The 27,847-nt window shown below is 44.0% G+C and overlaps 3 protein-coding genes across 6 annotated transcripts in view; 2 read left to right on the top strand and 1 right to left on the bottom strand.

Moving 5' to 3' along the window:
* LOC129867369 (phosphatidylinositol 3-kinase regulatory subunit gamma-like) overlaps nucleotides 1-5,150 on the top strand; it is a 39,400-nt gene extending 34,250 nt beyond the window's left edge. The window contains exons 13-16 of the mRNA XM_055940729.1: nucleotides 73-249; nucleotides 348-419; nucleotides 530-703; nucleotides 1,124-5,150. Coding sequence (XP_055796704.1) covers nucleotides 73-249; nucleotides 348-419; nucleotides 530-703; nucleotides 1,124-1,316 — 616 coding nt within the window. The 3' untranslated portion in view covers nucleotides 1,317-5,150. The remainder of the gene's footprint in view (nucleotides 1-72; nucleotides 250-347; nucleotides 420-529; nucleotides 704-1,123) is intronic.
* Nucleotides 5,151-5,249: 99 nt separating this feature from the next.
* Nucleotides 5,250-8,517, top strand: ifi30b (IFI30 lysosomal thiol reductase b). The gene is made up of 7 exons (XM_055940730.1): nucleotides 5,250-5,818; nucleotides 6,448-6,636; nucleotides 6,855-6,926; nucleotides 7,041-7,133; nucleotides 7,696-7,848; nucleotides 8,202-8,270; nucleotides 8,396-8,517. Exons 1-7 carry the CDS (start codon nucleotides 5,639-5,641, stop codon nucleotides 8,453-8,455), a joined length of 816 nt encoding a protein of 271 aa, XP_055796705.1. The 5' UTR covers nucleotides 5,250-5,638; the 3' UTR covers nucleotides 8,456-8,517.
* Nucleotides 8,518-9,418: 901 nt separating this feature from the next.
* Nucleotides 9,419-27,847, bottom strand: part of LOC129867368 (cAMP-specific 3',5'-cyclic phosphodiesterase 4C-like) — a 151,127-nt gene continuing 132,698 nt past the window's right edge. For all 4 annotated transcript variants that reach the window (XM_055940726.1, XM_055940725.1, XM_055940728.1 and 1 more), the window contains 6 exons: nucleotides 27,467-27,631; nucleotides 16,168-16,267; nucleotides 15,770-15,924; nucleotides 15,309-15,431; nucleotides 14,474-14,656; nucleotides 9,419-14,270 (listed from right to left, as the gene is read on the bottom strand). In XM_055940726.1, the coding sequence (XP_055796701.1) occupies nucleotides 13,725-14,270; nucleotides 14,474-14,656; nucleotides 15,309-15,431; nucleotides 15,770-15,924; nucleotides 16,168-16,267; nucleotides 27,467-27,631 (1,272 nt within the window). In that variant the 3' untranslated portion in view covers nucleotides 9,419-13,724. The remainder of the gene's footprint in view (nucleotides 14,271-14,473; nucleotides 14,657-15,308; nucleotides 15,432-15,769; nucleotides 15,925-16,167; nucleotides 16,268-27,466; nucleotides 27,632-27,847) is intronic.

Genomic DNA, 27,847 nt, shown 5'->3' on the forward strand with positions numbered 1-27,847 from the left:
ATTTTCATGAAGCCTGTAGTGATCATGACTATGAAGTGGGGGACCTCCCAATCTTGTCGCTCCACCTTACAGAATCCAAAGTAATTCAGATAAGCTGAAGTCTCGTGTCACTGAGATCCATGACAGCAAGCGGAAGCTGGAGCAGGACCTGAAGGAGCAGGCGACGGACAACCGAGAGATCGACAAGAAGATGAACAGTCTGAAACCAGACCTCATGCAGCTGAGGAAGATCAGAGACCAGTACCTGGTGTAGGTTATACACACACACACACACACACACTTTACAATGTGAAACTGAAGTGTTTAGGAACATGGGAACTAACCGTTAGCTTGTGTTAACGCCCCAGGTGGCTCAATCAGAAGGGCACCAGACAGAAGAAGATTAACGAGTGGCTTGGGATCAAGAACGACGTGGAAGAGTGAGTTAAACCAATGTGGCCGTCTGACAGTTGTGATGTATCCCCATGTTTAATAATGTCTTATCGTGTATCATATTGACCCTGGTTTCATCCCCTCTTCTCCCTCCCAGCCTATATTCTCTGGTGGATGAGATGGATGACCTGCCGCACCATGACGAGCGCACCTGGTACGTGGGCGACATCAAGCGCGGCCAGGCCGAAGAGCTGCTAAAGGGCAAGGGTGACGGCACCTTCCTGATCCGAGACAGCCAGTCCCAGAAGGGCTCCTATGCCTGCTCTGTAGTGTGAGTCCCATTAACCTGATCTGCGGTCACATAATGATTTGGGTTGGAAATACGACTAGACTGTTGGGTGGGTTTAACCAGGTTTGTCAGATGTTTTCCGGACTCACCTGCCGAGATGATGCCTGAAAATCTCAAATGCATGGGAAATGTGGGGACCATCTGAAAACATGGTTGGCCAATCTTATCCGCAAAGGGCCGTTAAGCAGTAACACAACTGAGTCAGCTCATCCAAACCTATTGGACTGAGGAACATTTGGCATTGAGGCATATAGCAGGATCTTCAAAGTTGATGGTGTCTTGATGAGGTCTTAAAACATCTATCAAACTTTGATTTTGTGCTGAAATATCACTTTGACTGCTGTGTTTGGGCGTGGTGTCTAACCAAATGTTCTGTTGTTGACTTCACGTCTGTACATGCAGCGTGGACGGGGACGTCAAGCACTGTGTGATATTCAAGACCTCCACGGGCTACGGTTTCGCCGAGCCTTACAACCTGTACAGCTCCCTGAGAGAGCTGGTTCTCCACTACAGACACACCTCCCTGGTCCAGCACAACGACTCGCTGAATGTAACTCTGGCATGTCCTGTCCTAACCCAGCAGCAACCCAGATGAGACGCACCGTCACCCGGACACGGCCCGGCACAGAGCAAAATCACACACAGAACTGAGACCACAAACCCTCACTTTTCCCAACAAAAAAGCAAACAGCTTTCTGAGCGTTGGGTTTGACAGGAGTGGAAGTGGCAGATATAATGACTGACTGGGTTTTGACTTTGAAGAGACCCTCCTGTAAATGTTATATTTTTGTTAAATCTTTTAGGATAAAAATATTTTGACTATTTTAAAGTAACTGCTGTAGATTCCATTTTCCCTTTCAATGGAGGGAATTATTTTTTAAATCGACTTGTTATGGGTGCCATTTTGGGGGTGTAGTAACTTTTTTCAACAGTTAGAGGTGTAAGGGTTTGACATGGAGAACAAAAATACCTAACAGACTTTCTGTGTTTTGTTGCAAGTACATATTAATACACATTTTCTCCCACAGCGCTATGGGACGCATACAAAGAAAGCATTCTCCTTTCTGTGTACTCATTGCTATGTGCCCTATCACATAAAGACAAAAGAAGACAAAGACAAAATTCAGTACAGTTTTTGTGTTAAACAAAAAGATGAATTTGTCTTTTTCTGAAAGCTTAAAAAAAACAAATCTATGTAAGAGTTTAAAATAGTTTGAGGTTGATATTAGATGTGGGCATGGCCCCTGGTGTAGCTTGAGGACACTGCTGGAGTTGCAGTCCTTGATGGTGGAACACTTGGTGGTGAAAGTGCCTTTTCTTATAATCCTCGGTCTTCCATTCTCTCTCTGTAGATCAGAGTCAGTGTGGATGCCTTGCCCCAATCAGATGCCAAGTGTTTTGTACAGCACTGTGTATGAAACTAGAAATCTGAAATGGACCTTGCTATTGATTGCCTTGGCGCAGGGATGGGTAACTCCCTGGGACTACTGCCACTGACTGCTCAGAGTGCACACATCTGATTTCCCGGATCAGGGCTCAGTGCACACATTTGGTTTCCCAGGTCTCAATCAGTAGCTGACTTAAAGGAATGATTGAAAGCCAGCAGACACTCTTGAGGACCGAAGTTGCCCACCCTTGCATTACTGTGTGTATGATGGCGGTGTTGGATTTGTGCATGGTGGAAATGGATTTCCGTTCATATTTTATAGTTGTGGATAGATGGTAGATCTTATGGTGGTTGTGTACCAGATATAAGAAGCATTGTCTTTTCACTACATATTGGGTATGCAGTATGCATCGCAGTATTCAGTCTCTCATTAAGGTATTAGTAGCCTAATTCCACAATTAACTTAATCGGACCTTACCTGCCACACTTTGTGAATGAGCTTCTTTCCCAGGAAACAAGTTGTACTTTAATGCTAACATATACACCAGATATTCTAGGTAGACTTGAAACACTACTTTGACAAACTGATTAGTACTATGCAGCGAGTTTGACATACAACTTCACGATGCATCATCAACATTGATTTTGATTCATGACAAATCACTGAATGAGTGATAACCTTTACACTTGTCATGTATTAATCAGACATTGGTGCATTTTATTGCTCACTTTTAGGAGTGGTTAGATTGCCGATCATGTTGGGATTAGTGTAAATCAACCTTTTATAGCTGACAACAATGTTGATGTTAATCTGGTTAACCTGTTTCTTATGTTTATCTGGTAGTTAGGTGAAAAGTGTCTCCTTGGAGAGAGATGACAATAATAGTCTGGACTATTTACTGAACATAGCTTTCAGCCAGAGTCCTGCTCAGTAAGACTGTCCTTCAGGTCAACGGATCTTTGAAAACTTGGACAATCTAGTTTAGTTTTTTTGGCAAAAGAGGGTGTTGTATAAAAAAGAGAGTAAAAAATATGTTTCTGGTTTGTTTTCAAATTGCACACGGTGGCTCTGCATGCAGTGTAAGACTACGTAGGCCCTCCACTGACATGACCACAGCCAGGTTAAGACTAGCTGAAGATTGTACGCCAGATAATGTTAGTAACCAAAGAGTGTTGGTGTCCATTACTGAGTGCTACAGAAAAGACCCACACAAACCGCCGCCATAGATTTTTCAAATAACCTGTTCTTAGGGATTACTTAATTCTCGATTCCTTTTAAAAAGTATCTTCGTCTGTTGCAGTTGGTTCTACAAAAACCATCAATTCAGAAAGATATCAATGTTTAAGTGAGATATGCCTCGTAGATCTTTGTTTGTCACCTACTTATACGTGTGGCCGTAGAAGTAGAATCTACTAGTTCCTGCAATAATGCTGGGAAATGCTAGATCTGCGGTAGCTAAGATGTCGAGGTACCTCCTCATGCCGTACAATACTTGGATGTAATGTCTTTGAGGTTTTGCTGTTTTTTTGTAAAACCACCTGCAACTGGAAACGGACATTTTTCAGATACTTTTGTTATTCTCGATTCTGTGAAAAAAGTATTGCCAATAACAGGTTAGTTGAAAAATCTATGGCGGCGGTTTGTATGGGGCTTTCCTCTAACGCCCAGTAATGGACACCAACATTCTTTGGTTATATCACATTCTCTGGCATACAATCTGTAGCTAGGTCTGTTCTCAGTGACATTGTTTCCCCTGGCTTTTTCTGTGGCCTTGGGCTCCCGAGTGGCTCAGCGGTCTAAGGCACTGCATCTCCGTGCCAGAGGCGTCACTACAGACCCTGGTTCGATTCATTACATTTACATTTAAGTAATTTAGCAGACGCTCTTATCCAGAGCGACTTACAAATTGGAAAGTTCATACATATTCATCCTGGTCCCCCCGTGGGAATTGAACCCTGCTGATTCCAGGCTGTATCACAACTGGCCGTGATTGGGAGTCCCATAGGGCGGCGCACAATTGGCCCAGTGCCGTCCGGGTTAGGGTTTGGCCAGGGTAGGCCATCACTGTAAATTTATTTAACTTGCCTAGTTAAATAAAGGTTAAATAAAAAATAAAAAATTATATTGGAGGTCATGACAAAAGCTATGCTTGATTTCTGCTATGACGGTGCAACGTAAAACGACACATTTCCTCAGCTTGTGAGAAAGCCTGTGAGTGGGTACAAATGAGGCTTGAGTAGGGATGTCGCTGTGTCAATGTTAAAATCTGCTAATGTAAATGCACTACAAAGACATGAATAGGGAGCTCATGTTTCAGGAGTTTTATTATAATTTGACTCATTAATTTACAATAACTGGCTATGAAACACTCCGCATAGTGGACATCTCATTGTAAGACAAGGACGGTATCTTTGAAGTGGCTCTTAATGGTCTGTTAGAAAGTGGCTTTATGAAACCTGTTTGTGTTTTGTTATTTGTTCATCATAACCTGAGCAGATTTAATTGAATAAGCTAGTGTGAATACTTTTGGTGATATTCTTTACATTTATATTTCATGCTTATTTAGAGATTTAATTTATCTCTAAATAACCAAATAGATTGAAAAGACTGTTAGGCTGTTTACACAGGCTTTTTTAGATTTTGTTAGAGAATGAAACTGTCGTAGTATTTGTTGTATGTTGACTTTCAATAGTTGAAGACTGCTTGGTTTTTAGCTTTTGTATTTGTGAAACTGTGCTCCCTTGACATAATGGAAGTCTGTTAGATACTGCTATTTGATACACGTAGTATGTGTATAATACATGGCTGGAGTTCAGTAATTTGAAATGTAGAAATCCCCCCCAAAACATTGCTAATGAACAGCAAAATGCACTTTTAAATTGACAGTAAGCAACATTATTTAAAAAATCTGTAGAATTATTGCATTACCTAATGAAAATATTGGCTGCACTCCATATGATGTATTTGTCAGACTGATAGTTGTGTATGGTACTAATGAAAAAATTAACACTTTTATTAAAGCTTAAAGTTGTCAAAATGCCTGACATTTTTCCTCCAATTATTTTGACAAAAGCAATCCCTTGCTCAGAAGGCAATTGAGTGTAAATGTTGGGAGAATTGTGACATCTACTGTCACAACATGGTCATACAATCTATGCTTTTCCTCACTGTAGCCTTGGCAATTTTCTATGTAGTTAGACACGTGATGGACTGTTTTATGTACTGCTATTTCTTTAATGTTGTGACTACATACATTATTCATTATGTATTCATGTTAATTCAGTCAATCAAGAAGGATTCTACTCTGGCCTAAGTTTGAAGTTTGTTCTTATTCCTGTTTTGCCTATCAATTTGTCCCTGTATAAGAAGTGTCTGAAACGATGATATGCTGTTGTGGGATGTCCAATGAGAGCATTTGGTCACAAGAATCCATCTCCTCATCACAGCTAAGGATGATTGTTGTAATCATTGGTGGAAGGAGCTCCAACCCACTCACTTTTCAAATTGGTCACAGTGTTGTCTGAGGGAAATGTTAAGGAAGGCTCTGGCTTCAGTACCTGTAAGCAACATGAAGTTTGCATCGGTGTTAGTCCTTCTTTTTTTCTGCTCTACTTTCAAGAAATCCCAAGGAAAGTCAAAGCCGAAACCAGGCTGTGAATATCCCCCGTCTCAGTGGTGTAGGAGTTTGGAAATTGCAATAGAATGTGGGGTAAGTTTGGAGTATAGTTATCAAGTTCAAATAACTGCACTCGGACATAATGCCAGTTGCTAGGTTCTGTTTATAAGACTTTCATAAAATCTATTTTCATGTACCTTTTTTTTCTGGATTATACCCTGGTACTTTTGAATGTGTCACATGCAGCCTACTACAGAAGTTATTCAGTTGAATGATTAAATAACCTGTCATTTCTTTTTACAAATCAACTTTCCTATGTCTAATCTCACCAAACATTAAGACATTATGCTAATCCATGTTATATAACAAGGTCAATATGTATATGTGAGTATATCCCATGTTTATCAGGATTGTCAGTTCAGTTTTAAATTACTGTTCAAAGAGTCCCTTGTCCATGGTTAAATGAGTCATGCTTTTGAAATTGAGCACCAGAGGTCCTAGATTTCCTGAGTGCATGTGACTGAAATCAAACCTTAATGAGCTGTGTTTAGAAAGGCAGCCCAATTCTGATATTTTTCTGAAAAACTGCGGTTTGCAAGTGGCATGTTTCCCACATTTACTTGTGTGAATTCCAGGCATATCTCAATATGAACAGAATGTAAATAATTTGTCAAATTGAAAGAGTTCCAGCCCAGCTTTCTCTGAACATGTTTCCTGTCTAGGTTCAGAAGCAGTGTCTGGAGCTCAATGCCACCAGGCCCAATTCAGCAGTACCCAGAGTTGAGGTGACCCTGTACTATGAAAGCCTGTGTCCAGGCTGCAGGGTCTTCCTCACCCAGCAGCTCTTCCCTACCTGGGCCATGCTCCATGATATCATGGAGGTAAAACTGGTGCCCTACGGCAATGCGCAGGTAGGCCTCTTCCCAAGATGGAGAGTACTGGGTCAGGTTCAGTGGGGAGGGCACATTGTAAACGTTTTTTTGTTGTTGGGTGGGGTGTTATTGGGCAAGTTCAGCCTGTACCTCAGTATAGGCCTTTGATGGATATATCCATCCACAGTCCCTGACTATTGAATACATGAGAGCTTGTTTTGTGTTCATACTGCAGCCTTTTTCCTGTTCTTTCACAGGAGCTTCCCTCAGGGAATTCTCCCTTCACCTGTGAACATGGGGAACCAGAGTGTCATAGTAACATGATTGAGGTGCGCTTGCCAATAAAATGGCAAATGTCTGAAGTTCTGCTTATAACTTGAATCACTAAAAATAGGTAATCTGTTCCTGAAATATAGTTTTTGTATTTCATACTTTCCCTTTAGGCATGTATTCTACATTCAGTGGGTCTGTACTCAGCCTTCCCTGTCATTGACTGCATGGAATCTGCAGCAAATGTTCTCGCCGCCGCCCAACCTGTGAGCATTGTACTGTTTTTAACTTAATGTTAAACCACTTGCATTCTTTTTAATTCAAAATGCATTTGTGAGGGCCTCCCGAGTGGCGCAAGGCACTGCATCGCAGTGCTTCGAGTCCAGGCTCTGTCGCAGCCGGCCGCGACCGGGAGACCCATGGGGGCGCACAATTGGCCCAGCGTCATCCGGGTTAGGGGAGGGTTTGGCCGGCAGGGATGTCCTTGTCCCATCGCGCACTAGCGACTCCTGTGGCGGGCCAGACACGGTCGCACAGTGTTTCCTCCGATACATTGGTGCGGCTGGTTTCCGGGTTAAATGGGCATTGTGTCAAGAAGCAGTGCGGCTTGGTTGGGTTGTGTTTCGGAGGACGCACGGCTCTCGACCTTTTCCTCTCCCGAGTCTGTATGGGAGTGGCAGCAATGAGACAAGACTGTAACTACCAATTGGATACAACGAAATTGGGGTAAAAGTAACAAAAATAAACAAATGCATTTGTGCACCTTTTCTGTTTACACATTAAGGGCTCTGGGTTATTGGTTCTAACATGCAGTCTGTTCTCCCCTAGTGCTTACAGCTACACGTCCCTTCCATGACGTGGGACAGTGTCACAACCTGTGTTAAGGGAGAGCTCGGCTTCAAACTGATGCATGAGAACGCCCTGAAGACCAATGCTCTCAGTCCAGCCAAAACACACGTCCCCTGGGTGACCATTAATAAGGTAGAACACTGCTGGGACTGAAACTAGGGGCACGATGTAGATAACATGGCTATACTACAGCAAGTTGCAAGCATATACAGCAGGGTTATTCAACTCTTATTCTACAAAGGCTGGTGCCGGCTGTTTTTTTTCATCTGATAATTAATTGCACACACCTGGTGTCCCAGGTCTAAATCAGTCCCTAATTAGAGAGGAACAATGGGTTTGAGGCATCTACAGATTATTAACCATAGTGTTACTGAGTGCTGCTTTTTGAACAGATACACTGTGTATAGCAGGTCATGGAATCAAACTATGTGCCAAGGTCAAGCCTGTACATGACTTTCCAATTCCTCCTGTTTCCGTCTTTGCAGGAATACACAGGTGACTTTCAGGACAAGGCAATGTCATCACTTTTTAACTTGGTCTGCAAGATGTACAAGGTGAGTTGTGTGTGACTGGTCCTTGTTTGATCACTTGAAATGTAATTGACTATTAAACTGATCAACATGGTGTCCTTGGTCATCGGCTGAACTAAAATGTAATGATCACCCATTTTTGTCCACAGGGAGGAAAGCCCCCTGCCTGCACTGGCGCGCAGAAGAAACTAGATAGGAGTCTGTGCTGAAACCAACAGTCATTCTGCATGCCATTCATGTTGTTTTCAAAATATATTTTGTTACAGTATAAGTACCAGTTTCCCTCATTCTTTTGAAAGACAATGCAAGTTCAACATAAATCATAAGTTTCTAATTTCTTTACTCTTGTTGCTGAAATGTATTTCATGAATTGTAATACTTGTTTTATTCTGTATGATACTGTGTCAAATAACTCCATATGTGTTGATAATTTAACCCAATGCTAACAAGTTATGGTTCCATTTTGTATAAACAGATTTCTCTTTCAAGCCTAAGAGTACATATAACTGTGGGGTCTGAAATTAAACATCCTTGATAAAGATGAGCAGTAATGACTAAAATAATGAGCAATACTGTATGCTCAAAGAAATTATTTTATACTAATACAATTGCTCAGAAATAGATTTTGTTTAACAAGTAATACTTTTCCCTCAAAGGTAGGGGTCAAAATTGACACCCCAAAAGATTATTGTAAATAAAGTAGTCAGTTTATTTGGTCCCATATTCCTAGCACACAATTACAAACTTGTTGGATGCATTTTCAGCCCAATGGAAACACTCCTAAATATTTGGATGCTACAATGAGTATGGATCCTCCTGAATGAGTCATGATTGAGAAAGTTAGTGGGTCAAAGATCATACACCCAAGACATTCTCACCATTACCAATAACACAGGATGTTGGCATGTCTTGGGGGTATGAATGATCTTTGACCCTCTAACTTTCTGTCATTATTCAAAGATTAGGCTGGGATTGATGCCGCGATCACGTGCTAGTCAGAACTAAACTCAGAAATGTGACTTGCTTATTGGTTGTAGTTATATACGTGCAGAGTTCAACCAGTTAGCAAGTCGGAAATTAGTTTCCTAGTTCCGACAAGCATGAATGCGGCATCAATCCAACGCAGTTTAATTACTTCCGAACAGTGATAGATTTAATCAGATTCACAAATACAGGTTTCCATAATTTATTGGCATTTTCACTGAACTCCAGAAACGTTTAAAAAATTTACTTTTAAATTATTGTTAAATTAAGCAAATTTGTAAGAAATATTTTGTCTCCAGAAAAATTATCTTACCGTACTTACATTTTGACAGACAAATATACTAATGTCCAACATTGCGGATAAAAAGGACACAGAACAATAACCGTAATGGTATACCATGTCAGTTTCAGCAAAGCAATAAAGGGAGGAAGAGTCACCATTCGAACTTCTCAGACAACACATTCAACACTGAATGACACTGATTTATGTACGTTTTACCCACAATAAAGCTCAGCTCCTCTCCAGTCACAATTTAAGGCTCTTATTTTAGCTGTTTGCTTATTCACGACCAAACATGAGTAAATAGAATATGGTCAAGATATTTATGAATACTTGTGTACTTTTCCCCCTGCCTTACCAGGAAAAGAGTAAGCGGGAAATACTTTAGTGTTAGTTCCCAGGCAAGTTTACCATGCTGGAGCTGTTGTTGAATTTTGTTGATGTTATTTTCAGATTTCAAAGTTCTCCATTAAGGATAGTTCAGTGATTTTTATATGCACTGAACAAAAATATAAAACGCAACAATTTCAAAGAATTTACTGAGTTAGTTCATAAAAGGAAATCGGGTCCATTTAAATTAATTAATTAGGACCTAATCTATGCATTTCACATGATTTGGGGATACAGATATGCAGCAATTGGTCAGATACCTTTAAAAAATAAAATAGGGCTGTGGATCAGAAAACCAGTCTGGATCTGGTGTGACCATTTGCCTGATGCAGCGCGACATCTCCTTTTGCATAGAGTTGATCAGGCTGTTGATTGTGGCCTGTGGAACGTTATCCCACTTTTCAGCTGTGCGAAGCATCCCAAATATGCTCAATGTGTGATATTTCTGGTGACTGTGCAGGCCATGGAAGAACTGGGACATTTTCAGCTTCTAGGAATTATGTACAGATCCTTGCATTATCATGCTGAAACATGAGGTGATGGCGGCGGATTAATGGCACGACAATGGCCCTCAGGATCTCATCACAGTATTTCTGTGCATTCAAATTGCCATCGATAAAATGCAATTGTGTTCGTTGTCTGTAGCTTATGCCTGCAAATACCATAACTCCACTGCCACCATGGGGCACTTTGTTCACAACGTTGACATCTGCAAATCGCTCACCCACACGACACCATCTGCCAGATAAAGTTGAAACTGGGATTTATCTGTGAAGAGCACACTTTTCCAGCGTGCCAGTGGAATCAGCTGTCCGGGTGGCTGGTCTCAGACGATCCTACAGGTGTAGAAGCCGGATGTGGCGGTCCTGGTCTGGCGTAGTTACACGTGGTGTACGGTTGTGAGGCCCGTTGGACGTACTGCCAAATTCTCTAAAATGACGTTGGTGGCGGCTTATGGTAGAGAAATAACGTTAAATTCTCTGGCAACAGCTCTGTTGGACGTTACTGCAGTCAGCATGCCAATTGCGCACACTCCCTCTAAACTTGTGTGACATTGTGTTGTGAGAACTCCATTTTAGAGTGGCCTTTATTGTGCCCAACACAAGGTGCACCTGTGTAATGATCATGCCATTTAATCAGCTTCTTGATATGCCTCACCTGTCAGGATTATCTTGGCAAAGGAGAAATGCTCGCTAACAGGGATTTAGAAATTTGAGAAGCCTTTTGTGCATATGGAAAACAATTTTTGTTCAGTGTACTTATATTTGGCAGGGGCTAGTTAAGTTGTACAGTATTGGTTTAACTTAAATTAGGGTGCAATCAGCGAATGCAATAATAGAAATTAACATTCACATACTGTAGGTAAAAGCTATAGCCCTGTGAAGAGCATAAGGGCTCTCTGTTCAATCTGTATCGCTGAAGCGTTACAGATTACATGATATGAAGGTAATTTCTGATTGAGCCGACATATGCAGCGTTTACCGTGCAGTCTCCGTTATACAGGAACATTGCCTTTAAATTCCAATCACGCTGTAACGCTGAACTTCTGCAATACGAATTGAATAGAGCTCTACATCAAAGCATTACATCCAACATAAAGTCAAGGTATTACAATTTCCATTAAAATTATAGCATAATTCTAACTGATAATTGATGAAACTCAACACATTTTAAAGTCAAACTTTGACATGATTACAATCAACAGTTCAGAGAGAACTTTGTTCAACATTTCATAAGGACTTAGGTTGGCAGAAGCTTTTGCGCAAATTCCAAAGATTTTTGTCACAATTTTCCCTATAAACTAGTTTCCCTCAAGAACAAATCAAACAAGACATTAGGGGCTTATTCAGGCAAATGAAAAAGTATCCAATGTCAATACAGAATGGACAGTATTGTGTAAACCAGACATGATTTTCTGTTGTGTACTACAGGGAATAATATCAACGCTGTTCATTGCATTTCTATCTGCTACTTTCAAAGCATCACACACTACTGAATAAGCCCTAATTAGTCCACACTGCGGCCCTGTTCAGGAACAACCACTAACCCTTCGACACTTGTGGAGATCTGACAGGATTTTATAGGTTTAAAAGGTTCAATGCAGCCGTTTTTATCTCAATATCAAATCATTTCTGGGTAACAATTAAGAACCTTACTGTGATCATTTTCAACTAAAATTCTCAAAAAGAAACAAATGGCTTAGCAAAATACCATTTCTCCAGCAAGAATTTAGCTAGGACTGTCAGAGTGGTCCGAGGAGCCTAATGGGAGGGATGTGTAACCTGAACTAGCTGTTAAAGTGCATAATCATAATTGTCACAATTTCACAGTATTATTCCAACCTCAGTGTTGAAATGTATATATAAAACAGAGGATATCACATTTTTGACTGCATGCCCCGCTGCATGACAATGTCTCCACCTCACCCTCTGCTAGGTGGAATTTTCTCCCTATTGCTTACACCTATCCATTCCTCTCAGCTCTAGGTGTTAGGCCTAGGGGTTGTTTCTGGACAGGAACTACAGCCTTCCATGGCTGTCCACTAAAATCATGGTTTGGCTCAAGCTCTTTATACCTGAATGGGCTTCCTCTACAACAAAAACTGTAAAGTGCTACTGTATGGTGGAGACACCCTGATAATGATGCTTACAAAGCTCAGAGACAAACAGACCTGGGGTGTGTTCGTTACGTCTTGCAAAGGAAATCGTTTACCAAAGCAAACTGAACAAAACTGGGAGAGACCTACCTGAATTTTTCCAGTAGAAACCAGTTTTCCATTTGGAGTAAACGGTTTGTTGCAAAACGTTTTGCAACAGAGTCAGTGAAATGAATACACCCATAGTGAGGACATACCCAATATATATAACAAAACGGAACCATTTCAAATCAAATGGAAAATGTGACAACGTAAAACATGATCACATAGAAACAAATACAACTTTACAAACATGAGTGTAAGCGGTGTTAGTCTAGATTTAAAACAACTTGTATTGGGTACCTCAATCAACCATAGTACTTCGGGATTTTTGAAATACAATTTACTGGTACTGTTCATTTTATATTTAAATTGCTTTAGTTCTCAAACTCATTAATGAACTTTCAATTGAGATCAATAGAGGTCGCCAGACAAATAAATATGTATTTTTGCATAACTTGAAGCAGTAAGGTTCTAAGAGCTGTTTGTCATCAGTAACACAACTCTAAACAGGCAGTCTCAGTTAAGGGGTACCCAAGAAGTCCGTGCTACATTAAAATAATTTATATCTCTTTATACCCTGAGGTTTAAGTTACAATTCTCTCACTATTCAGGTACATACTGGATTTGGTAAAACATTCACAGAATTCTCAGAGACTAACTAAATAAAATATACTAGTTTATGCTGACTGAATTCAAAATGTGTGGTGCAAAAGTTCCAAGACCCTGTAAAATCATTACAATCCTTGCAATATTCCATTGAATATCTATATTCCATCATTTTGAGGAAGACATTGTTTTCTCAGTATAATTCCTTGCTTCGTCAGGAGACATTGGTGAGGCTGGTTAGCTTGTGGTCAGTTCTCTACCTTCGAGTCTAAGACACTTTCCGCCCAGGATCAACTACAGAATGCAGGACTAAAAAGTCCTATCTCGCACACAGAAGAAAATAGAGAATAAAACGTTACTTCTTGTTCTACAATATTAAAAGTGTTAAGGTGTCTCCAGTGTAAAGGAACTGTTGTCATTACAGACTTGATAAAAAGCCCACCCTGCATGTCCAATTGCTGCTGGGACCCACAAACCAAGGCAGGGATGGAATGAGTTGAAGGGAGGGCCAAGGTTTGTGTTACGTGCCAAGCCGTAGGTAAGCTACACTACTGCCTTCCTGGCCCAGTTTTCTGTCCCTATCGCCTATGTCGTCCGCGCCCACCCCGGGGCCCAACGTTCTGAGATGGTCGGGGCTCCTAACCGACATGGTGGCCAGACTGAGGGCCCGGCCAGGGTGGGGGGAGGTGGGCCGGTATCTGCTGCTGGGCTCTGGGGATAGAGACAGGGCCAGGGTCTTCCTAGAGGGCTCTCCCCCCTGTGACTTCTCCTCCTCGGGGGGGCTCTCCAGGTCTGAGTCACCCTCCTCCTCCTCCTGCTCCTCCAGGGTGAGTTCAAACTGGAACTTGTCCCCTGTGGAGGCGCATCCCCCCGATGTGGCTTCCAGGGCTCCTGGCCCCCCATCAAGATCCCTGTCCTCAAGGGTGGGTGAGGGACTGCGCTGGATCATACTTTGGTACCACTCCCGGTTGTCCTCCAGGGTATCCAGGATCTCCTGTGCGTCAGGGTGGACCAGGTCAGCCCACGTCTCCCAAAGAGGGTGGACGATGTAGTCTATGAATCCTACCTACAGAGGGGAGTAAAGATGAGAGATATAAACACACACTGTTTTAGTGGGTTTCAACAGACATTATGACAATAATTTGCCAGCAACAGTCTGTTAAGCAGTGACAAAGACCTGTGGGTGGGTTTGCAGATTCTTGTGTCTGCATGTGTAAGAGAGCCTGCATGCCTCATGTGGTTGCATGCACGCTATGCACAGAACAGTACCTGGGTCTTCTCGACGGAGGCGTTATGTTTGTCACACATAGGGCTGATCTCAATTCCCTTGTCCCGCTCCCTGTCCCCCTGGGTGAAGAACTCCACCATGATGCGGTCGGTCCACTTACGGTAGACCTCCAGAGGCTTGGTGGGGTTACTGAGGTCAGCACAGTGAACCATGTTCTGAAGGACCTGGAGACACGCATGTTAGTTCTTGGTTTATCTGTTGTTTAGATATTTTTTGAAGTTGTATATCATTTTTTATTCATATTAATTTTGTCATTTATATTTCAGACATTTATATAGAAACCTTGAATGCACATGACACTATGAAGTCTTGAGTTATTTTAGACAACTGCACTGATCACACTTGTCTCCAGTAGACAGTTCAGATTCATCACCATCGTCCATCTCAATGATCTGAAGTGGCTTTCTTTCCTTGTCTCCCCTCAAATTGCTTTCACCTGTCCTGTATCCACATATCTTCGCTGTCTGATGAAAACCTCTCATCTCTAAAACAGAAACTTTTCAGGAAATTTAAAACATTTCCATATTTTCCCATGAACAAACATACAACTTCAGAAGCTATTTTGAATACACTTTATTGGTCCTAGATTCATGTTCAGAGTACAATGAGGGGAGTTACTGCTTTCAATAAATGTATAAAAAAAATAATTGCCAAATTAAGTTATTAATTATTAATTAATAATTAAGTTAAGTTTTCATCAGACAGCGACAATATTCAGATAAATGCAGATGAGTGAGACGGAGAAGAGAAGAGGAAGTCACTGTAGACTATTAATATGTGGCCAGTGGTGTGTCTACTCTAGGAATGACCTCTGACCTGGATGCGGTCTGAGTAGTTGTCCAGCAGCAGCACTCCAAGACTGGTCACCTTCTTGGTCTCCACCATTGTCTTCAGGTCAGCCAGGAAGTTCATGTGCTTGGACATGTCAGTGGCCAACACCTGCAGAGGACAATACCAACGATATTTTAGTTATGAACATTATGTAGAAACTGCTTATGTTGGGCCTCTGGGTTTAGAAATTCTATGGCAATACCAATTAATCACACTTACTTCAGTCACTAATTCCAAAGAGTCAGTGGGTTAGAGCATGGTGCCACCTACATCCAGGGTTGTGTTGTGGGTTTGATACTGAATATACTCTGTGTGAAATGTACCGGTAAGTGACTTTGGGGAAAAGTGTCTGCTAAATGGCCATATCATTATGATGTCGGCTCATTCATTATGTGAACTATGATAACATGGGGGTGTGTAGATAATATCTACTTTCAGTGCCTCACCATGTCGATGACCATCTTCCTGAGGGACTGTCTCTGTTTCTTGCTGAGGCTCTGGAAGATGTCACAGTTGTCCTCCTGTAGCAGCTTGAAGCCCACAGCCAGGTGGTGGTTCTCCAGGACAGAAGCGTCGTTGTACATCAGAGCCAGCTCAGAATCTACAGTAGGAACACTCATCAGTAAAGCAACAACAATTCCAAGGCACTCCCTGTATAACTACAAAAAGGTATTCATTAGGTTCAAAATAACGGAATAAACAATTTATCCAGAGATCAAACTCCGCCTTACAGACGCTATAATGTAGTCTTCACAGTAGTAGATGCCAGACACATTTTGCTCCAAAGGACATATCCTTTAATTATATCTAATGAGTGAGATTGCTAGTGAGGGATGGAACTGACTTGTGTTGATGAGGAACTGGTTGGACACTCCGGGGTGATCTACGTCGTGTATAGCACTGCTAAACAGAGCAGCCATGATCTCCAGGTCAGTGAAGACAGCCTGAAAACAAAAAACAGACACTTTTTTGTTACTATTACTGCGAGAGATGAGTGATGGTGCCGGAGGGGATGACTACCGCCTTATCGGCTCTTAACCAACCATGCTATTTAGTTAGTTCTTTTGCGTTGTTCATAACTTGTTTTGTACATAATGTTGCTGATTATGACCGAAAAGAGCTTCTGGACATCAGAACTACGATTGCTCACCTCAAACTGGACAAAGAGTTCTTCTTCAATGAGTTGGACGGGAGGGATATACTACAGACACCCGACCAGGCCCAGATATCTGTTATTCCTTGGAGAAGGAAACTGAGATTTTGCGGAAAGAGATCAGGGTGCCTTGTGAGGATCAGGAGACGAGTGGCTAATCTGCCCTTGCCTTCCGTCCTGCTAGCTAATGTTCAATCGCTGGAAAATAAATGGGACGAACTGAAAGCACGTTTATCCTACCAACAGGACATTAAAAACTGTAATATTTTATGTTTCACTGAGTCGTGGCTGAATGACGACATTAAGAACACACAGCTGGCAGGTTATACACTATCGGCAGGACAGAACAGCAGCCTCTGGTAAGACACAGCTGGTGCACGATATCTAAGGAAGTCTCAATGTTTTGTTCACCTGAGGTAGAGTATCTCATGATACGCAGTAGACCACACTATCTACCTAGAGAGTTTTCATCTGTATTTCTCTTACCTGTCTACATATCACCACAGACCGATGCTGGCACTAAAACAGCACTCAATGAGCAAACAGGAAAATGCTCATCCATGGGGGTGTGTAGATCCATGGGGGTGTGTAGACTTCTAGTGGCCGGGGACTTTAATGCAGGGAAACTTAAATCAGTTTGACCTCATTTCTACCAGCATGTTAAATGTGCAACCAGAGGGAAAACATTCTAGACCATCTTTACTCCACACACAGAGACGCGTACAAAGCTCTCCTTTGCCCTCCATTTGGCAAATCTGACCATAACTCTATCCTCTTGATTCCTGCTTACAAGCAAAAATTAAAGCAGCAAGGACCAGTGACTCAGTCTATAAAAAAAGTGGTCAGATGAAACAGATGCTAAACTACAGGACTGTTTTTCTAGCACAGACTGGAGTATGTTCCAGGATTCTTCCGATGGCATTGAGGAGAACACCAGATCAGTCACTGGCTTTATCAATAAGTGCATCGAGGACATCGTGCCACAGTGACTGTACGTACATACTCCAACCAGAAGCCATGGATTGTTGATCCATCAACCTGCTTTCCTGTGTCATTTCCGGTCACAACTTGCAGACTTGTTTACGTGCTGCTGTACGTTTTGTTGCTAACCTTACTTTGCTACCCGACAACTTTACAGTTTTTACTTTTAATTACCGTTTATATTTTTTGTTTTTCCCTCACTCAACTTTTTTTCATTCAACTTCCACACTCCGGACGCTTTATCTGGACGTGGTTCGTCAGGACCTCCACCAGCCGAAGCTAAGTAGTAACATTAACATGATGCCTTCTAATTGCAGTCGCTGTACTCATAATATACAGGAGAATGTGCTGCAAGCCCAGCTTCAGACTCAATCATTAGGCAAGGGTAATTTCAGTGTAGGAAAGGATGAAACAGCGTCTGTGCCACTAGTAAGTACAGATAGTAGTATAAATCCCCTCGCACGGTCCCCGCAGCCAGACAACTTTCTCATGGCTTCTGGAGGGAAATGCTGTAGGAATGCTCAACCGGTGTCGCTCATTCAGCTGACAGAAACTTTTAACCGGTTCTCCTCATTAAGTTCTCCTCACTCGTTCTCCTCATCTGACTCCGACTTGCTGACTCCTCAGCAAGTCAGAGTCAGACTCTGTGGTCTCTATTCCTCCCGTTACGGGGTCTGAGACGCCGAAGCCTCCCACCATTAACTCTGACAAATTGAAAACCCTAGTCATTGGCGACTCCATTACCCGCAGTATTAGACTTAAAACGAATCATCCAGCGATCATACACTGTTTACCAGGGGGCAGGGCTACCGCCGTTAAGGCTAATCTGAAGATGGTGCTGGCTAAAGCTAAAACTGGCGAGTGTAGAGAGTATAGGGATATTGTTATCCACGTCGGCACCAACGATGTTAGGATGAAACAGTCAGAGGTCACCAAGCGCAACATACCTTCAGCTTGTAAATCAGCTTGAAAGATGTGTCAGCATCGAGTAATTGTCTCTGGCCCCTTCCCAGTTAGGGGGAGTGATGAGCTCTACAGCAGAGTCTCAACTCAATCGCTGGTTGAAAACTGTTTTCTGCCCCTCCCAAAAGATAGAATTTGTAGATAATTGGCCCTCTTTCTGGGACTCACCCACAAACAGGACCAAGCCTGGCCTGTTGAGGAGTGACGGACTCCATCCTAGCTGGATGGGTGCTCTCATCTTATCTATGAACATAGACAGGGCTCTAACTCCCCTAGCTCCACAATGAAATAGGCTGTTTGCCAGCCTGCCAGCTTAGTGGAGTCTGCCACTACCACAGTCAGTTTAGTCAGCTCAGCTATCCCCATTGAGACCGTGTCTGTGCCTCAACTTAAGTTGGGCAAAACTAAACATGGCGATGTTCGCTTTAGCAATCTCACTAGAATAAAGACCTCCTCCATTCCTGCCATTATTGAAAGAGATTGTGATACCTCACATCTCCAAATAGGGCTACTTAATGTTAGATCGCTCACTTCCAAGGCAGTTATAGTCAATGAACTAATCACTGACCATAATCTTGATGTGATTGGCCTGACTGAAACATGGCTTAAGCTTGATGAATTTACTGTGTTAAGATGACTCACCTCCTGGTTACACTAGGATAGCAAATTTCAATTTACAAAAGAAAAAAACGATGTTTTCGTCTTTTGACCGTCTAGTCATGAAATCTATGCAGGCTAATCACTTTTTATAGCTACTGTTTACAGGCCTCCTGGGTCATATACAGCATTCCTCACTGAGTTCCCTGAATTCCTATCGGACCTTATAGTCATAGCAGATAATATTCTAACTTCTGGTGACTTTAATATTCACATGGAAAAGTTCACAGACCCACTCCAAAAGGCTTTCGGAGCCATCATCGACTCAGTGGGTTTTGTCCAACATGTTTCCGGACCAACTCACTGCCAGAGTCATACTCTGGACCTAGTTTTGTCCCATGGATAAAATGTTGTGGATCATAATCCTGGACTATCGGACCACCATTTTATTATGTTTGCAATCGCAACAAATAATCTGCTCAGACCCCAACCAAGGATCATCAAAAGTCGTGCTATAAATTCTCAGACAACCCAAAGATTTAGTTAACCACCTGAGGAACTCAATTTAACCTTCTTGCTACGTAAGCTTAACTTTCTGAACATTCGAGACGTGTAGTCCACTTGTCATTCCAATCTCCTTTGCATTAGCGTAGCCTCTCCTGTAGCCTGTCAACTATGTGTCTGTCTATCCCTGTTCTCTCCTCTCTGCACAGACCATACAAACGCTTCACACCGCGTGGCCGCGGCCACCCAGCGCGCACGACCCACGTGGAGTTCCAGGTCTCCGGTAGCCTCTGGAACTGCCGATCTGCGGCCAACAAGGCAGAGTTCATCTCAGCCTATGCCTCCCTCCAGTCCCTCGACTTCTTGGCACTGACGGAAACATGGATCACCACAAATAACACTGCTACTCCTACTGCTCTCTCTTCGTCCGCCCACGTGTTCTCGCACACCCCGAGAGCAGCTGGTCAGCGGGGTGGTGGCACCGGGATCCTCATCTCTCCCAAGTGGTCATTCTCTTTCTCCCCTTACCCATCTGTCTATCGCCTCCTTTGAATTCCATGCTGTCACTGTTACCAGCCCTTTCAAGCTTAACATCCTTATCATTTATCGCCCTCCAGGTTCCCTCGGAGAGTTCATCAATGAGCTTGATGCCTTGATAAGCTCCTTTCCTGAGGACGGCTCACCTCTCACAGTTCTGGGCGACTTTAACCTCCCCACGTCTACCTTTGACTCATTCCTCTCTGCCTCCTTCTTTCCACTCCTCTCCTCTTTTGACCTCACCCTCTCACCTTCCCCCCCTACTCACAAGGCAGGCAATACGCTTGACCTCATCTTTACTAGATGCTGTTCTTCCACTAACCACATTGCAACTCCCCTCCAAGTCTCCGACCACTACCTTGTATCCTTTTCCCTCTCGCTCTCATCCAACACTTCCCACACTGCCCCTACTCGGATGGTATCGCGCCGTCCCAACCTTCGCTCTCTCTCCCCCGCTACTCTCTCCTCTTCCATCCTATCATCTCTCCCCTCTGCTCAAACCTTCTCCAACCTATCTCCTGATTCTGCCTCCTCAACCCTCCTCTCCTCCCTTTCTGCATCCTTTGACTCTCTATGTTCCCTATCCTCCGTGGCTCGACGACTCATTGCGAGCTCACAGAACAGGGCTCCGGGCAGCCGAGCGGAAATGGAGGAAAACTCGCCTCCCTGCAGACCTGGCATCCTTTCACTCCCTCCTCTCTACATTTTCCTCTTCTGTCTCTGCTGCTAAAGCCACTTTCTACCACTCTAAATTCCAAGCATCTGCCTCTAACCCTAGGAAGCTCTTTGCCACCTTCTCCTCCCTCCTGAATCCTCCTCCCCCTCCCCCCCCCTCCTCCCTCTCTGCAGATGACTTCGTCAACCATTTTGAAAAGAAGGTCGACGACATCCGATCCTCGTTTGCTAAGTCAAACGACATCGCTGGTTCTGCTCACACTGCCCTACCCTGTGCTCTGACCTCTTTCTCCAACCTCTCTCCAGATGAAATCTCGCGTCTTGTGACGGCCGGCCGCCCAACAACCTGCCCGCTTGACCCTATCCCCTCCTCTCTTCTCCAGACCATTTCCGGAGACCTTCTCCCTTACCTCACCTCGCTCATCAACTCATCCCTGACCACTGGCTACGTCCCTTCCGTCTTCAAGAGAGCGAGAGTTGCACCCCTTCTGAAAAAACCTACACTCGATCCCTCCGATGTCAACAACTACAGACCAGTATCCCTTCTTTCTTTTCTCTCCAAAACTCTTGAACGTGCCGTCCTTGGCCAGCTCTCCTGCTATCTCTCTCAGAATGACCTTCTTGATCCAAATCAGTCAGGTTTCAAGACTAGTCATTCAACTGAGACTGCTCTTCTCTGTATCACGGAGGCGCTCCGCACTGCTAAAGCTAACTCTCTCTCCTCTGCTCTCATCCTTCTAGACCTATCGGCTGCCTTCGACACTGTGAACCATCAGATCCTCCTCTCCACCCTCTCCGAGTTGGGCATCTCCGGCGCGGCCCACGCTTGGATTGCGTCCTACCTGACAGGTCGCTCCTACCAGGTGGCGTGGCGAGAATCTGTCTCCTCACCACGCGCTCTCACCACTGGTGTCCCCCAGGGCTCTGTTCTAGGCCCTCTCCTATTCTCGCTATACACCAAGTCACTTGGCTCTGTCATAACCTCACATGGTCTCTCCTATCATTGCTATGCAGACGACACACAATTAATCTTCTCCTTTCCCCCTTCTGATGTCCAGGCGGCGAATCGCATCTCTGCATGTCTGGCAGACATATCAGTGTGGATGACGGATCACCACCTCAAGCTGAACCTCGGCAAGACGGAGCTGCTCTTCCTCCCGGGGAAGGACTGCCCGTTCCATGATCTCGCCATCACGGTTGACAACTCCATTGTGTCCTCCTCCCAGAGCGCTAAGAACCTTGGCGTGATCCTGGACAACACCCTGTCGTTCTCAACTAACATCAAGGCGGTGGCCCGTTCCTGTAGGTTCATGCTCTACAACATCCGCAGAGTACGACCCTGCCTCACACAGGAAGCGGCGCAGGTCCTAATCCAGGCACTTGTCATCTCCCGTCTGGATTACTGCAACTCGCTGTTGGCTGGGCTCCCTGCCTGTGCCATTAAACCCCTACAACTCATCCAGAACGCCGCAGCCCGTCTGGTGTTCAACCTTCCCAAGTTCTCTCACGTCACCCCGCTCCTCCGCTCTCTCCACTGGCTTCCATTTGAAGCTCGCATCCGCTACAAGACCATGGTGCTTGCCTACGGAGCTGTGAGGGGAATGGCACCTCAGTACCTCCAGGCTCTGATCAGGCCCTACACCCAAACAAGGGCACTGCGTTCATCCACCTCTGGCCTGCTCGCCTCCCTACCACTGAGGAAGTACAGTTCCCGCTCAGCCCAGTCAAAACTGTTCGCTGCTCTGGCCCCCCAATGGTGGAACAAACTCCCTCACGACGCCAGGACAGCGGAGTCAATCACCACCTTCCGGAGACACCTGAAACCCCACCTCTTTAAGGAATACCTAGGATAGGATAAAGTAATCCTTCTGACCCCCCCCCCCCCCCTTAAAAGATTTAGATGCACTGTTGTAAAGTGGCTGTTCCACTGGATGTCATAAGGTGAATGCACCAATTTGTAAGTCGCTCTGGATAAGAGCGTCTGCTAAATGACTTAAATGTAATGTAAATGTAACCTTGCGCAATACCCTAGATGCAGTCGCACCCCTAAAAACATTTGTCATAAGAAACTACCTCCTTGGCATACAGAAAATACCCGAGCTCTGAAGCAAGCTTCCAGAAAATTGGAACGGAAATGGCGCCACACCAAACTGGAAGTCTTCCAACTAGCTTGGAAAGACAGTACCGTGCAGTATCGAAGAGCCCTCACTGCTGCTCGATCATCCTATTTTTCCAACTTAATTGAGAAAAATAAGAACAATCCAAAATGTATTTTTGATACTGTCGCAAAGCTAGCTAAAATGCAGCATTCTCCAAGAGAGGATGGCTTTCACTTCAGCAGTAATAAATTCATGAACTTCTTTGAGGAAAAGATCATGATCATTAGAAAGCAAATTTCGGACTCCTCTTTAAATCTGAGAATTCCTCCAAAGCTCAGTTGTCCTGAGTCTGCACAACTCTGCCAGGACATATGATCAAGGGAGACACTCAAGTGTTTTAGTACTATATCTCTTGAAACAATGATGAAAATAATCATGGCCTCTAAACCTTCAAGCTGCACACTGGACCCTATTCCAACTAAACTACTGAAAGAGCTGCTTCCTGTGCTTGGCCCTCCTATGTTGAACATAATAAACAGCTCTCTATCCACCGGATGTGTACCAAACTCACTAAAAGTGGCAGTAATAAAGCCTCTCTTGAAAAAGCCAAACCTTGACCCAGAAAATATTTTAAAAAACTATCGGCCTATATCGAATCTTCCATTCCTCTCAAAAATGTTTGAAAAAGCTGTTGCGCAGCAAATCACCTTCCTGAAGACAAGCAATGTATACGAAATGCTTCAGTCTGGTTTTAGACCCCATCATAGCACTGAGACTGCACTTGTGAAGGTGGTAAATTACCTTTTAATGGTGTCAGACCGAGGCTCTGCATCGGTCTTCGTGCTCCTAGACCTTAGTGCTGCTTTTGATACCATCGATCACCACAATCTTTTGGAGAGATTGGAAACCCAAATTGGTCTACACGGACAAATTCTGGCCTGGTTTAGATCTTATCTGTCGAAAAAATATCAGTTTGTCTCTGTGGATGGTTTGTCAACTGTACATTTTGGTGTTCCTCAAGGTTCCATTTTAGGACCCCTATTGTTTTCACTAAATATTTTACCTCTTGGGGATGTCATTCGAAAACATAATGTTAACTTTCTCTGCTATGCGGATGACACACAGCTGTACATTTCAATGAAACATGGTGAAGCCCCAAAATTGCCCTCGATGGAAGCCTGTGTTTCAGACATAAGGTAGTGGATGGCTGCAAACGTTCTACTTTTAAACTCGGACAAAACAGAGATGCTTGTTCTAGGTCCCAAGAAACAAAGAGATCTTCTGTTGAATCTGACAATTCATCTTGATGGTTGTACAGCCGTCTCAAATAAAACTGTGAAGGACCTCGGACCATGGACCCTGATCTCTCTTTTGACAAACATATCAAGACTGTTTCAAGGACAGATTTTTTCCATCTACGTAACATTGCAAAAATCTGAAATTTACTGTCCACAAATGATGCAGAAAAATTAATCCATGCTGTTGTCACTTCTAGGTTAGACTACTGCAATGCTCTACTTTCCGGCTACCCGGATAAAGCACAAAATAAACTTCAGTTAGTGCTAAATATGGCTGCTAGAATCCTGACTTGAACCAAAAAATTTGATCGTATTACTCCAGTGCTAGCCTCCCTACACTGGCTTCCTGTTAAGGCAAGGGCTGATTTCAAGGTTTTACTACTAACCTACAAAGCATTACATGGGCTTGCTCCTACCCATCTTTGCGATTTGGTCCTGCCATACATACCTACACGTATGCTACGATCACAAGACGCAGGCCTCCTAATTATCCCTAAAATTTCTAAGCAAACAGCTGGAGGCAGGGCTTTCTCCTATAGAGCTCCATTTTTATGGAATGGTCTGCCTACCCATGTGAGAGACGCAGACTCGGTCTCAACCTTTAAGTTGAAGACTCATCTCTGGCCCAGGAGTGTGAAGGTGAACGGAAAGGCACTGGAGCAACGAACCGCCCTTGCGGTATCTGCCTGGCCGGTTCTCCTCTCTCTACTGGGATTCTCTGCCTCTAACCCTATTACAGAGGCTGAGTCACTGGCTTACTGGTGCTCTTCCATGCCGTCCCTAGGAGGGGTGCGTCACTTCAGTGGGTTGAGTCACTGACGTGGTCTTCCTGTCTGGGTTGGCGCCCCCCCCCCTCTTGGGTTGTTCCGTGGCGGAGATCTTTGTGGGCTATACTCGGCCTTGTCTCAGGATGGTAAGTTGGTGGTTGAAGTTATCCCTCTAGTGGTGTGGGGGCTGTGCTTTGGCAAAGTGGGTGGGGTTATATCCTGCCTGTATGGCCCTGTCTGGGGGTATCATTGGATGGGGCCACAGTGTCTCCTGACCCCTCCTGTGTCAGCCTCCGGTATTTATGCTGCAGTAGTTTATGTGTCGGGGGGCTAGGGTCAGTCTGTTATATCTGGAGTATTTCCCCTGTCTTATCCTGTGTCCTGTGTGAATTTAAGTATGTTCTCTCTAATTCTCTTTCTCTCTCTCGGAGGACCTGAGCCCTAGGACCATGCCTCATGACTACCTGGCATGATGACTCCTTGCTGTCCCCAGTCCACCTGGCCGTGCTGCTGCTCCAGTTTCAACTGTTCTGCCTGCGGCTATGGAACCCTGACCTGTTCACCGGACGTCCTACCTGTCCCAGACCTGCTGTTTTCAACTCTCTAGAGACAGCAGGAGCGGTAGAGATACTCTCAATGATCGGCTATGAAAAGCCAACTGACATTTACTCCTGAGGTGCTGACTTGCTGCACCCTCGACAACTACTGTGATTATTATTATTTGACCGTGCTGGTCATTTATGAACATTTAAACATCTTGGCCATGTTCTGTTATAATCTCCACCCGGCACAGCCAGAAGAGGACTGGCCACCCCTTATAGCCTGGTTCCTTTCTAGGTTTCTTCCTAGGTTTTGGCCTTTCTAGGGAGTTTTTCCTAGCCACCGTGCTTCTACACCTGCACTGCTTGCTTTTAAATTTTTTAAATCTTATTAACACTTTGTTCTAGCTAGCTATTTGTGAAGGTAGCTATCAAGTAAACACAATGATATAGTATGATTGGTTTAAGGGTGGGTTTCTGTACAGCACTTTGAGATATCAGCTGATGTAAGAAGGGCTATATAAATACATTTGATTTGATTACAGACAACATTCGCACTGAGCTAAAGAGTAGAGGTGCCCCTTTCAAGAGTGGGACTCTAACCCGGAAGCTTATAAGAAATCCTGCTATGCCCTCCGACGAACCATCAAACAGGCAAAGCGTTCATATAGGACTAAGATCGAATCGTACGACACCGGCTCCGACGCTCGTCAGATGTGGCAGGGCCTGCAAACTATTACAGACTACAAAGGGAAGCACAGCCAAGAACTGCCCAGTGACACGAGCCTACCAGACAAGCTAAACTTTTTCTATGTTCGCTTCGAGGTAAGTAACACTGAAACACAAATGAGAGCATCAGCTGTTCTGGACGACTGTGTGATCATGCTCTCCACAACCGATGTGAGTAAGTCATTTAAACAGGTCAACATTCACAAGGCCGCAGGGCCAGACGGACTCCACACTGCCCTTTCCCACCTGGACAAAAGGGACACCTATGTGAGAATGCTATTCATTGACTACAGCTCAGCGGTCAACAACATGGTCCAAGCACATCAAGACAGTTGTGAAGAGGGCACGACAAAACCTATTCCCCCTCAGGAGACTGAAAATATTTGGCATGGGTCCTCAGATCCTCAAAAGGTTTTACAGCTTCACCATCGAGAGCATCCTGATGGGTTGCATCACTGCCTGGAATGGCAAATGCTCGGCCTCCGACCGCAAGGCACTACAAAGTGTAATTCATACGGCCCAGTACATCACTGGGGCCAAGCTTCCTGCTATCCAGGACCTCTATACTAGGCGGTGTCAGAGGAAGGCCCTAAAAAATTGTCAAAGACACCAGCCACCCTAGTCATACACTGTTCTGTCTGCTACCGCACGGCAAGCGGTACCGGAGCGCCAAGTCTAGGTCCAAGAGGCTTCTAAACAGCTTCTACCCCCAAGCCATAAGAATCCTGAAGAGATAATCAAATGGCTACCCAGACTATTTGCATTGCCCCCCCCCCCCCTCCCCACACTCCTGCTACTCTGTTATTATCTATGCATAGTCACTTTAATAACTCTACCTACATGTACATATTACCTCAATTACCAAGACACCGGTGCCCCCGCACATTGACTCTGTACCGGTACCCCCTGTATATAGCCCCGCTATTGTTATTTACTGCTGCTCTTTAATCATTTGTTATTCTTGTCTCCTACTTTTCTTTGTATTTTCTTAAAACTGCATTGTTGGTTAAGGGTTTGTAAGTACGCATTTAACTGTAAGGTTTACACATGTTGTATTTGGCGCATGTGACGAATACAATTTGATTTGAAGTATAACTAAGTATTAACACGTAGCGTGGGGACATTCTATTCACCTCATATTTTCTTTCTATACCATGAACAAACCCCTTCTACCTCAATATGCACTGATAACCTTGATCAAATCCAAAGATATGCACAGGGCACGTCTACCAACTAGATTAGAATATAGAATATGGCTGGACATCATCCTTTAATCTTCCTCATAATGGAGTGTTCCATACCTCCAGGGCGGGGGTGGAGAGGAGAACGTGGGTGGACTGTACCACGTCGGCAGCGTGGATGTTGTTGTGGTAGGCCACGTCGGCGTGGTAGTGGTCCTCCAGGGTCATCATGAAGGTGATGAAGGTGTCGGCTGGGATCTTAAAGTTTTTCAGCAGCTCTCGCTCCTGAGGTTGGGCAGCAACAGAAACCAGGCTCACAAGAGTAGAGCAAATATGTAACAAACTGTTGGTAAAGTATTGAAGTGTATTTGGGGTAGCCCCGACCGGGACTCTAGCCCTTGGCCATGACACCAAGATTCAAATGTCTTGGAAGGAATGCTAAAGAATGCTACAATTGGCTGCTGTAATGTACGAACAGAGGAGATGCATTTGGAATTGGAG

Source organism: Salvelinus fontinalis, chromosome 12 (genome assembly GCF_029448725.1).
Source record: "Salvelinus fontinalis isolate EN_2023a chromosome 12, ASM2944872v1, whole genome shotgun sequence".
In the NCBI taxonomy this organism is placed as follows: Eukaryota; Metazoa; Chordata; class Actinopteri; order Salmoniformes; family Salmonidae; genus Salvelinus; species Salvelinus fontinalis.